The 12,315-nt window shown below is 37.5% G+C and overlaps 1 protein-coding gene across 1 annotated transcript in view; it reads right to left on the reverse strand.

The window, feature by feature from the left end:
- Positions 1 to 12,315, reverse strand: part of CIR1 (corepressor interacting with RBPJ, CIR1) — a 47,609-nt gene that overhangs the window by 24,963 nt on the left and 10,331 nt on the right. Inside the window, exons 3-7 of the mRNA XM_034954528.4 lie at positions 8,578 to 8,651; positions 7,675 to 7,685; positions 7,522 to 7,586; positions 7,073 to 7,121; positions 5,798 to 5,915 (exon numbers count right to left, since the gene is read on the reverse strand). Coding sequence (XP_034810419.1) covers positions 5,798 to 5,915; positions 7,073 to 7,121; positions 7,522 to 7,586; positions 7,675 to 7,685; positions 8,578 to 8,651 — 317 coding nt within the window. The remainder of the gene's footprint in view (positions 1 to 5,797; positions 5,916 to 7,072; positions 7,122 to 7,521; positions 7,587 to 7,674; positions 7,686 to 8,577; positions 8,652 to 12,315) is intronic.

Here is a 12,315-nt window from a genome sequence, read left to right on the forward strand (position 1 = left end):
GATGGTGAAAGTTACTGATTTTTTAAATCATAATTTTATCATAGAGTTCAGACATTCTAAGACACAAGATTTAAGAAATTAAAATATCCAATGTATTTACAAGTATTTGTTCTCAAACCATGTCAGTTTGAATGGAAAAACTGGAAATGGAAATTTCCCTAGCATCTTATTCTATAAAGACTGAGACAAAGAATTAATTCAGTCGGCTAGTTATTTCTCATCGTGAACATAGCCTTTACAACACACCAGTAACTCTGCTTTTTTTTAGCTGTTCCAATTATTCTGAAAATAAGTTTAATACGGGAGTACAAAGGAAAACATTAGCCTTCTGAAGAATATCATGTGACAGTCAATGTTTGAAAAGCCTAAATTTTAAGTTTCTTTTTAATCACACATTTTAATATAAAAATAAAATTACCTGTAATTTCATCTAATTAACATACTATTTTAATTTTTCTGTTTCTTTCCAGTCCTAATTTACATGCCCATAGATTTATATTAGAATCATAGCATAGATTCAATTGTATTCCTTAGTTTACTCAAGATATCAACAGTTGACTTTGCCATTCCCCTAGGGCTGGATATTTAGACTGTTTACAATGGTGAAAAATTAGAAATGTTGAAAATGTCTTCCCTCACCTTAAAAAAAAAAAGCTCTTTCAACACATTACCATCTTTCCTTTTCCTCAATACTATCCTGTGTGTGTGTGTATGTTTTGCCTGTTTCTTCTCACAAGCAAAACACACACATACACACACACACACACACACACTCTTCCATGGCATTAATTTTGCTTACAATGGTTTCACCAAACTTTCGGATCGTGAACGTCATCTTGGAGAGTAAGATGCTCAGACTTCTCCCTCCTCTCAGGACTCTTCTACAACAGCCCCTCTGCAACAGGGGCTTGGGAACCAACATTTACACAAAATACTTAAGTGAACCTTTACATTAGGTAAGTTTGAGTAAACACTGGCTACAGCATCAGTGGCCAAGCCCTTTCGGCCAGCTTTTTGAGAGCCATTTAAATCTGTTGCTATCATTTAAAGTCATCCAAGTTAAATCTTCTGTGCTTATGTTTTTCTTTGAATCTTTCTTTTTTGGTCAACCTTTCTTTCTACCTAAGTTTTAATTCTTCAAAGCTCATTTTAGTCCCACCTCCTCTATTAGCTACATAATTTAACACTCAGTTACTCTCTATTAAATAGAGCCTTACATAATACCATACTTTGTTTTCCTGACTAAGTTGTAAACTGGGATTACTCTATGTTATTTTGACGTGTCTGATTAGATTGTAAATCAGGGGTTGTGCCTGTATCTTCTATGAGCTTGGGTTCAAAAAAATAAAACTTACTGGCTGATGTGCAAGATGTCAAATACAGAATTGGCAAATACAATTATTTCAAAAAGTAAGCAAAAAACTTCAGTTCTAAGAATTAAGCAAATGCAGGCAGAGAGATGTTAAGCAGCTTGCCTAAAGTTACACAGACACTAAGTAGCAAAGCAGTTAGCTACGTATGGAGCTACATAGATGCCTGGCTGTAAACCTGGCAGCTGTGTAGCTCCACAGCTCCTCAGTCTGTGTGCTTAACCGCTAAGTACATGGCTTCTCAGAACTGATGGTTTCCTCTATACGAAAGGTTATTCCTTTTGCCTAAGATGCTCAATACTCTTTTCCCATGTCTTGCATGCCAGCATCCTTCCTGTCATTTAGGTCTCAGCTTAACATTGCTTCCTTAGAGGAGCCCTTCCTGATCACTTAATCTAAAGTAATTCCCCATTTAGTTCTTATCACAGTAACCAATTAAACATTCATCACAGCACTTATAAATACCTGAGATTTTCTTATTTATTAGTTGACTGTGTGTCATTCCCAATATAATGAAAGGTTTTGGTATTGTGTTCCTAGAGCCTAGAACAAGGCCTGGCACAGAAAAAGTGCTCCATAAATGATGATTGAATAAATATGTTTATCTTACAAACCACTGATGAACATTTAGGGTTGTTGCCAATCTTTCACTACTATAAATCTTTGAAAATCTGCCTTATCACTTTTTTTTATAAATTACTGGAGGGCAAATTTCTAGGTAAAAAGGTATGCATGTTTTTCAGGCTTTTGATATATATATATCAGCAAATATATAACCTCTCCAGAAAGGTTGCTCTAATTTACCAAGAGAGGATTAAAATGTTCATTTTGGCTGGGCACGGTATATCACACCTGTAATCCCAGCACTTTGGGAGGCTGAGGTGGGATGATCATTTGAGCTCAGGAGTTTGAGACCAGCCTGGGCAACATGGTGAAACCCCATCTCTACAAAAAGTACAAAAATTAGCTGGGCATGGTGGCTTATGCCTGTGAGTCCCAGCTACTCAGGAGGCTGAGATGAGGGGATTGCTTGAGCCTGGGAAGCAGAGGTTGCAGTGAGTTGAGACCCGTGTCACTGCCCTCCAGTCTGGGCAACAGGATGACACCCTGTCTCAAAAAAAACCAAAAAACAAAATAAAATGTTCATTTTACCACACTTGTGCCAATATTGGATGCATACCTTTTAAAAATCTTTACCAAGGTTCGATGGGCAAAAAGGTAACATATTGTTTTAGTTTTCATTCCTTTGGTTATTAATGTTGAAAATATTTTCATATGTTTAATGGTCATCTGAATTCCTCCTTTTGTAAACTATCTTTATGTCCTTTGCTCCTTTATGTTTGCGTGTTCATCTTTTTCTTATTGACTTGAAAGAACATTTTTGTTTTTGAGACAGTCTCGCTTTGTCACCTGGGCTGGAGCACAGTGGTGCAAACCTGGCTCACTGCAGCCTCAACCTTCTGGCTCAAACAATCCTCCTGCCTCAGCCTCTCAAGTAGCTGTGACTACAGGTGCAGACCACCAAGCCCAGCTAGATTTTTTTGTATTTTTTGTAGAGATGGGGTTTCATCACGTTGCCCAGGCTGGTCTCAAACTCCTGAGCTCAAGCAATCCTCCTGCCTTGGGCTTTCAATGTGCTGGGATTACAGGCAAGAGCCACCATGCCCAGCCCTGAAAGAACATTTTATATGTTAGGGGTATCAGCCTCACGCAGAGAAACCATACTATTTCCACAAAGGTAATGTTCTCATCTTCTCCCACCCAGGTGCTCAATTCATTTAGATAGAGAAAAAGAATCACTAATATGTAGACTTCTTAAGCCTGGTTACATAAATGTTAAAACTTGATAGGAACCAAATACTTGAGCATTTTTTCTGCTTCATTCACTTGATCCTGAAAAAGTTCATTTCACTAAGGAATAGTACCACAGTAAAACCCCACCATAAGAGGGTTCCAAAAATGTCAATTGTATAAATTGAGTGACTGAGTTATTATAAGGTTAATGAATAGAAATGGAGGGCTGGAGGGCCGGGCACGGTGGCTCACATCTGTAATCCCAGGACTTTGGGAGGCCGAGGCGAGTGGATCACGAGGTCAGGAGATCAAGACCATCCTGGCTAACATGGTGAAACCCTGTCTCTACTAAAAATACAAAAAATTAGCCAGGTGTGGTGGCAGGCACCTGTAGTCCCAGCTACTCGGGAGGCTGAGGCAGGAGAACGGCATGAACCTGGGAGGCGGAGCTCGCAGTGAGCCGAGATCGCGCCACCACACTCCAGCCTGGGTGGCAAAGCGAGACTCTGTCTCAGGAAAAAAAAAAAAAAAAAGAAAGAAATGGAGGGCTGGAGAAGAGCCAATAACCAGCTTTATTATATCTGAATTCACATAATTATGGGCATGTTTTTTTGAGGTTTTAGTGTTTTCAGTACTCTTAAAAACAGGTTAACTATTCAGTTAGCACAAGTTCTTTTGAATGTTAGCAGACTTTCTAATACAGACTCAAAGAAAATCAAGTCTACTGATTATTAAAAGAAAGCACTGAGTCTGGAGTCTATACTACTCAGTATCAGAGTTACACAAGGCTGAGGCATAAAGACAACCACTACTTCTGCCTGTCCCAAGTCAACCCATGAGTCATGCAGTTGTAGGGGCACTATAAGGTTCGAGTGAAAGAAAAGATAAGATGCAACCCCTTCCAGAAAACAGGTTATACTTCCAGATATAACAACAAATCCCTGTGACTAAAAAAGAAGTGGTCAGAAATATTTGAGCCAACGGGTATATAACATACACCACTCCATTTTCTTTGGGGCTTTATTTCCTTTGAGGCCTTTCTCCCTTCTTCTACTAGTTAGCTGGGGGCAAGGGAGGAGGAGGCATTAGGTATGTAAGCTTTTAAGGGTACCTGTACTGTGGTATCAGTGGGATGTTCTTTTGTCAGAGATTGCCAGACCTATTGTGTCACCTGACAATACTGAGCGAATAATTTCCTTCTACTTAAACTGCACAAATAGTTTCCTTCTACTTAAAAGGTGGTTACTGGCCAGGCATGGTGGCTCATGTCTGTAATCCCAGCACTTTGGGAGGCCGAGGCAGGTGGATCAATTTGAGCCCAGGTGTTCAAGACCAGCCTAGGCAACATGGCAAAACCCTATCTCTATTAAAAAATACAAAAACTAGCCAGGCATGGTGGTGTGTGTGTCGGTAGACTCAGCTAGCTACTCGGGGGGCTGAGGTGGGAAGAGAGCTTGAGCCCGGAAATTGGAGGTTGCAGTGAGCCGAGATTGCGCCACTGCACTCCAGCCTGGGCAACAGAGCCAGACGCCATCTCAAAAAAAAAAAAAAAAACCCAAACTTATTCATCAAATTCCTAAACTCCTAATAGGAGAACTGGCACTTTGAATCCTATAGCCTGAATCAGCTTGCTGGAAAGAAGCAGGATCTCTAGCTAGTGATTAGTGGCTGAAGAACGTATGTTGATTGAGGGTAAACCCTGGGCTCAGAATGAGGCAGCAGTGAAAGCCAAAGGAAGTCTAAGGAGGTGCATCACAGGCCTTGGTGGCCTGAGAGGACAGGGCTTCATGCCCAGAGCATCTGCTTCAATAGAGCAGCCCTGCTTTTATATGTTCTGTATACTGAGGTTTCATGTAAGATTTCTTAAAAGAAAAAAAAAGAAGGTTCTCTAGCTGCTTTAAAAATGCAGAAAATCTCTGAGTTATACTATCACCCTTATTTTAAAATAAGGAGCTGAAGTTCATAAAAGTGAAAGGACTTGCTTAAGTTTACAGGATTAAACAGATTATTTCTATTATGATCTATTACAAGTTAGGGTTGGATTATTGTGCCTGTTTCAATAATATACTAACAAAGCACTAATAAATTTAAGTTAAAACTTCTCAGTTTAATACCTCTTTAGAAAAAGAACCAAAATAATCCAAACCAAATTAGATCAATTTTTCTGAAGTAGACCGTAATATGTAGGACAGTAAGTAACTTTAAGTAAAAAAACAATTTTAACATACTCAGCTTTGTTTTTACCTCTGTACTAAAAAGAGATGGCTGCTGAGGCTTTCAGTACAGTCTATTTTTATAATTCAGGATATGAATATGAGAAATAAGCATTTTTTCCTTCCATTTTTAGGCTACTAGCCTGATAAACTATGTTTAATGTATTTTACTTTAAAACTTAGTTCATAGGGCCTTTGGCTGGAAAAATTAAACTTAATCCTGTTACACAGCATTTTAATTCAACATATATGATCAGACTTTCCCATTAATCATATTTTGGGAATGGTCTTAGTCAAAAACAAACAAACAAGCCACACACACAAACCCAAATAAAACAATACCCAGAAAGAGTAAAGAAAAATGTTGTTTTATCTTTCCTTGTTTGTCCTCTCCCGAAACAAATCATGTCTAGTGCCTACCTGAGCCATCGGTGGGAACCGAACTTGCATTGATTCCAGAAAGACCAAACAAAGGACATTCTCGATCTGTGTTGACATGACCCCATTTGTGACATTTAATGCACCTCACATTTCGAACCTGAGAAATAATGAATGTGATTTTGGTTACTAAAAAAGTAAGAATCTAACCAATGTTCAAATTCCTATTCCTTGATAGAATTTAAGCTAAATTACATTTTTAAAAGATCTCCAGGGAAAAAGACTCCAAACTATGTTTGGTAATTTAATACAAAGACTAAATCTTTCACTATAAATTTTGCCTAGAAACTAAGCTGAATCCCATTTCTTTTTGCCTCTCACTTGGTGGCAATATAATGTCATCCAAAAAGAAATGGTAAAATACCAAAAAGAATTATGGCGTTATGTGAAGAATTTAAGCTTAAATTCTCTCATTTTAAAAAGTAAACCTTATAAGTTTCAAATTTCAAAACCTGGAGCTGGTAAACATTTTCTGTAAAGGTCCAAATATAGTAAATATTTTAGGCTTTTTGGGACAGATGTTGTCTATTCTAACGACTCAACTCTGCTGCTGCAGTGGGAAAGCAGCCACAGCCAATAAGTAAATGAATAGGCAAAGCGGTGTTCCAATAAAACTTTCTTTACAAGGATTTGCCCTCTGATGATAGTCTGTCCTGATTCTAAACCAATAATAGATTTAAATCTTTTCTTGACCTTCAGCTGATTCTCCAAATTTTTTGAAAACTGCAGAGACCAATATCATTATAGCTCTCACTATAAAAGTTTGATTCCTGTCTTTTTTTTTTTTTTTTTTTTTTGAGATGGAGTCTCGCTCTATTGCCCAGGCTGGAGTGCAATGGTGCAGTCTCGGCTCACTGCAACCTCCACCTCCTGGGTTCCAGCGATTCTCCTGCCTCAGCCTCCTGAGTAGCTGGGATTACAGGCGCCTGCCACCATGGCTAGCTAATTTTTTGCATTTTTAGTAGAGACAGGGTTTCACCATGTCGGCCTGGCTGGTCTCGAACTCCTGACCTTGTGATCCGCCCACCTCGGCCTCCCAAAGCGCTGAAATTACAGGCATGAGCCACCACACCCAGCCTGATTCCTGTCTTTTATCAGCCTACTACATTTTATGTTTTCTCCTCTATTCCTTATATTATCTGATACAAATAAAAACCATAGTGCCCCTTTTCAGCTTAAACACCTTTTAGACAACAATATAAAGATACATTTATTAAATAAAAATTATTCTTACAGAGTAAAATATGTGTCACTTGCCTGAATACCAAAGGGCTGATCTCTGATGTTCATGTCATCTTTGGCATATCTATTAAATAGAGGAAATGTACAAACACAATATTAAGAATAATTTAAAAAATTAAACAGCAGTTAATCAGAAAAATAGTTTTATAGTTCTAAGAACATTATGAAATATATTACTTCAGTAAGAATACAGAACTATAAAATCTATCTAGTATTTCCAAACACCATTTAGTTATTATGTGTCTAGTCTGATAATTTGTGATATTAAAAAAATGAAAAAGTATATAAAACAAAAGACTATGAGCAAGCAGATTAGTTGAATAAGACAGCTAATTAAAATCATTAAAAATAACTTTTCACATCAGTTGCCTCCTCTAATGATTGAAAAAGCAACATAAGATGGGATATCAGTAAATGTAAACTTAATGATACATATCTTGTCTTAAAAGTAAACCAGTCCTTACTTTTCTCGTGGGGCTCCTTTCTGCCATTCAAATTTGTATTCGGTCTCTCCTTCTGTTTCTTCTTTCTAAAAACATTCATTGAAAATTCTTTTAATTTTTCCATATAATACAATCAACTGCAAGTAAATTCAGACATAGAAAATAGTACTTTACCTCTTTGTTTTCTTGATTGCATATCAAAAATATGGAAGAAAAAAGGTATGACAAGTTAAAAACTTCAATATAAAAATCTACTGTATACACTATGATATCATGTTATTTAATTGTCACTTATAAGAATTCATTGGTTTGACTTTTTTTCTTCTTTCACATGATAAAAATTCAGACCATTGCAGGATAAAATACAAAATTAAAATTAATAAGTATGTTAATTCACAGTTTTTAAACTTTTCACTGTTCATTGACAGTGAATATTATGTTTTTTATTTACAAATGCATTAAATATTTAGTAAGAAGGACTAAAGATACATATGCAAATTATTAAAGAATAAGTGTACTTTGGACATGAAAGTTTCTTCCTTCTCAAAGGGCACATTATGAAATATTATCAGATTAGAAAGATATTTTTTAGTATTTATTCTGTTGTATGATTATAGTTTTTATTATCTTCACAGGATAACAGCAATTTTAAAAGATGGAGAGCAACTTTAAAAAAATATCTGTCATAGTACTTTTCCATCTTTAGCTGCAAACACATCAAAGACTTAAAAGAAAAGGAAGGAGGCCAGGTGCGGTGGCTCACGCTTGTAATCCCAGCACTTTGGGAGGCCGAGGTAGGTGGATCACGAGGTCAGGAGTTCAAGACCAGCCTGGCCAACATGGTGAAACTCTGTCTCTATTAAAGATACAAAAATTAGCCAGGCATGGTGGCGTGCTCCTGTAATCCCAGCTACTCGGGAGGCTGAGGCAGGAGAATTGCTTGAACTCAGGAGGTGGATGGAGGTTGTAGTGTGCTGAGATGGCGCCACTGCACTCCAGCCTGGACAACAGGGCAAGACTGTGCCTCAAAAAAAAAAAAAAAAGAAAAGAAAAAAAGAAACGGAAGAAGATAAGTACCTTTTTTAGCTCCTGGTGGGGCTTCATACATGAAATTAAGGCCATTCTTTACACGTTCATCTCCCATAAGCAATCTAAGTGAAACAAGACAAAGTTAACGATTTTATGTAGGACAAAAAAAAAAAATTATAGAATAATCCACTCCCCACCAAAAAGCCTAAGGGAATTAAGATAAAATATTTTTGTTAGAAACAGAGTTCTAAAACTTTACTCCACTAACTAGATTACATCTGAATGGAAATTAAACAGTGCTGTCTCTTTAGTAACTGGTTATAAGCTCTGAGACTTTCTTACTACCTGAGAGATCCTACCCATCCTAACAAAAAAGGGGAAAAATAACATGGTCATTTTTCTTACAGGATTTTCTTAAACCCTGAAATGCTGTGGAAATTACGACAACTTTGAAATCCCATATGCCATCACAAATTTACAATTAAGTTAAATAGTGCCAACACTTTTTCTTGATTGTGAGGGATCAAACGGTTTTGTTTTTTCCCACCAAAAAAAGAAAAGGCAAAGGAATCAGTTTTGGAAAAAATAAGTCTCTCAGGGATTTCTTTAGGAAGTCAAATCCAATCAGGGCTTGTAAGAGTCACAGTAAATGAGAAAATAAAATTCTTTCGTGAGGCCAGTGAAAAAAGAATAAAGAAAGTCTGCAGCTGGGCACAGTGGCTCACACCTGTAATCCCAGCACGTTGGGAGGCCAAAGCAAGTGGATCACCTGAGGTCAGGAGTTTGAGACCAGCCTGGTCAACATGGAGAAACCCCGTCTCTACCAAAAATACAAAAATTAGCCAGGCGTAGTGGTGCGTGCCTGTAATCCCAGCTACTCGGGAGGCTGAGGCAGGAGAATCACTTGAACGTGGGAGGCGGAGGTTGCAGTGAGCCGAGATCGTGCCACTGGACTCCAGCCTGGGCGACAGAGCCAGGCTCTGTCTCAAAAACAACAACAATAGCAAAAAAGTCTACACATGCCAAGTAGTATGATGGACTCAGTGTCTGCTGCATGACAAAAATCACATTCTTTATAGTTCTGTTTTAACACTCGAAGTTCCCTGTTTGAGCTCTGTTTAAAAAAAGATACACTAGGCTTTTTAGAAAAAAAAAGCTCTGTAACAAATGGAATGACTGGTTCAGTCAAAGTTTTAATTCATAAGATCCAAGTAAAAATAATAAAGAAGGAGGCTAAAGAGTGAATATAATTTCTCCTTATATTTGGAAAAGACAATCACAAAGGATATACGACACGATTATAATTCCTCTCCTTATATCCACTGGATTCTATAAAGACCTGTAAAAAAGAAGCAAAAGGCCACAGGGATCTACATCCAATATATGTAGATATAAATAGAGTGATATTCAGCAATAAAAGGGACTGAAGTACTGATATATGCAATACCGTGGGTCAACTTCAAAAGCATTATGCTATGTGAAAGAAGCCAGTCATAAAAGACCACATGACATATGATCTAATTTATAGGTCATGTCCAGAATAGGTAAATCTATAGAGACAGCAAGTAAATTAGTGGCTGCTCAGCGCTGAGAGGTAGAAGGAGAAAAAAGCAGGGGAATGAGAAGCGACTGCTAATGGGTAGAAGATTTCTTTTTTGGATAATGTAAATGTTCTGAAATTAGATTACAGTGATGGCTCCAAAAGTCTAAATATACTTAAAAACAACAAACACTTTAAACAGGTGTATAAGTTACATTTTAAATTCACATCATTAAAAATATCAAAATCAGTTGGGCACGGGGGCTCACATCTGTAATCCCAGCACTTTGGGAGGCTGAGGCGGGTGGATCACCTCAGGTCAGGAGTTCGAGACCAGCTTGGCCAACATGGTGAAACTCCGTCTCTACTAAAAATACAAAAATTAGCCGGGCGTGGTGGCAGGCGCCTGTAGTCCCAGCTATTTGGGAGGCTGAGGCACAAAAATCGCTTGAACCTGGCGGGCAGAGGTTGGAGTGAGCCGAGATCGCACCACTGCACTCCAGGCTGGGTGATAGAGTGAGACTCCGTCTCAAAAAAAAAAAAAAAAAAAAAATCAAAATCAAATACACTGAAAGCCAAGCTCGGTATCACTAGTTATTAGGGAAATGCAAATCAAAATCACAATGAGATATCACCTTGCACCTACTGGCTGGCTATCTTCCAAAAAAAAAAAAGAAAATAACAAATGTTAGAGAGGATATGGAGAAACTGAAACCCAAGTCCATTACTAGGAGGAAATGTAAAATCGTGTAGTCACTGTGACAACCAGTTTCATGGTTCCTCAAAACGCTAAATATAAACCTACCATGTGATCCAGCAATTCCACTCCTAGGTATATACCCAAAGGAACTAAAAACAAGGACTTGACCAGGTATTTCTATGCCAACGTTTATAGCAGCATTATTCACAATAGCCAAAAGGTGGAAGTAACCCAATACTCAAACAGATGGATAAACAAAATGTGGTATGTACATACAAAAGAGAATTATTCAGCCACAAAAAGGAATACAGTGCTGATACATATTACAACATATATGAACCTTGGACACATTATACTAAGTGAAACAAGCCAGACACAAAGGAACAAATATATGATTCAATTTATATGAGGCATTTAGAATAGGCAAATTCATAGACACAGAAAGTAGAATGGTGGTTGCTAGGGGCTGTGGGCCAAGGGGAATAGGGAATTATTCTTTAATGGTTTAATGGTTACAAAGTTTCTGTTTGAGATAACGAAAAAGTTTTGGAAATGATGATGGTTCACCACACTGAATTTAAGGGTACACTGAATTGCACACTTAAAATGGTAAATTTTATGCAATATATATTTTACAAAAAAACCCACAGACAAACCATTTCATTTATATGTGTATTTTTTATTTATTTCTCTTTTTTGTTTGTTTTTTTTAGAGACAAAGTCTCACTATGTTGCCCATGCTGGTCTCAAACTCCTGGACTCAAGCAATCCTCCTGCCACAAAGTGTTGGGATTACAGGCATAAGCCATTGTGCCCAGCCCAATTCATTTATATTGAAACAAAAATAATAATAAAACCCAAACTAAAGATTGTTTCCCACTTTATGCAAAATTCAAGACATATATAAAATAAAAGGTAAAGGTATAATATTGGTATTTTTGTTTCAACCTCAACTAAAAATTTACATAGATTTTTTTGACATCCCATAAAATCTTTGTATGTATCTAGACAGAATAATAAATGTGATTTTCAGCTGGGCATGGTGGCTCACGCCTGTAATCCCAGCACTTTGGGAGGCCAAGGCGGGAGGATTGCTTGAGTCCAGGAGTTCAAGATCAGACTGATCAACACAGTGAGTGAGAGACCCTGTCTCTACAAAAAAGAAAAAATTAGCCGGGTGTGGTGGTGTGTGCCTGTAGTTCCAGCTATTCAGGAGGCCGAAGCAGGAGGATTGCTTGAACCCAGAAGTTTGAGGCTGCAGTGAGACATAATGATACCACTGCACTCCAGCCTGGGCAACAGAGTGAGACCTTCCTCTCAAAAAAAAAAAAAAAAACCAAAATTTTTTTTTTCATCTTAGGAAAAAAGTATAAAGTGACTAAGGTGATTGATATAATAAACATTAAGAAATCTCTAGGACAGTAAAAACAAAAGAGAAACAATAGATTACTGAAGAATGAAATTGGCTATCGAAAACAGTACTTCTGAATGAGGAAGAAATAAACACTTGGCAAATGACCAATTACTCATAAATTTGCATTCAAAT

This window comes from Pan paniscus, chromosome 13 (assembly GCF_029289425.2).
Source record: "Pan paniscus chromosome 13, NHGRI_mPanPan1-v2.0_pri, whole genome shotgun sequence".
NCBI classification, from domain to species: Eukaryota; Metazoa; Chordata; class Mammalia; order Primates; family Hominidae; genus Pan; species Pan paniscus.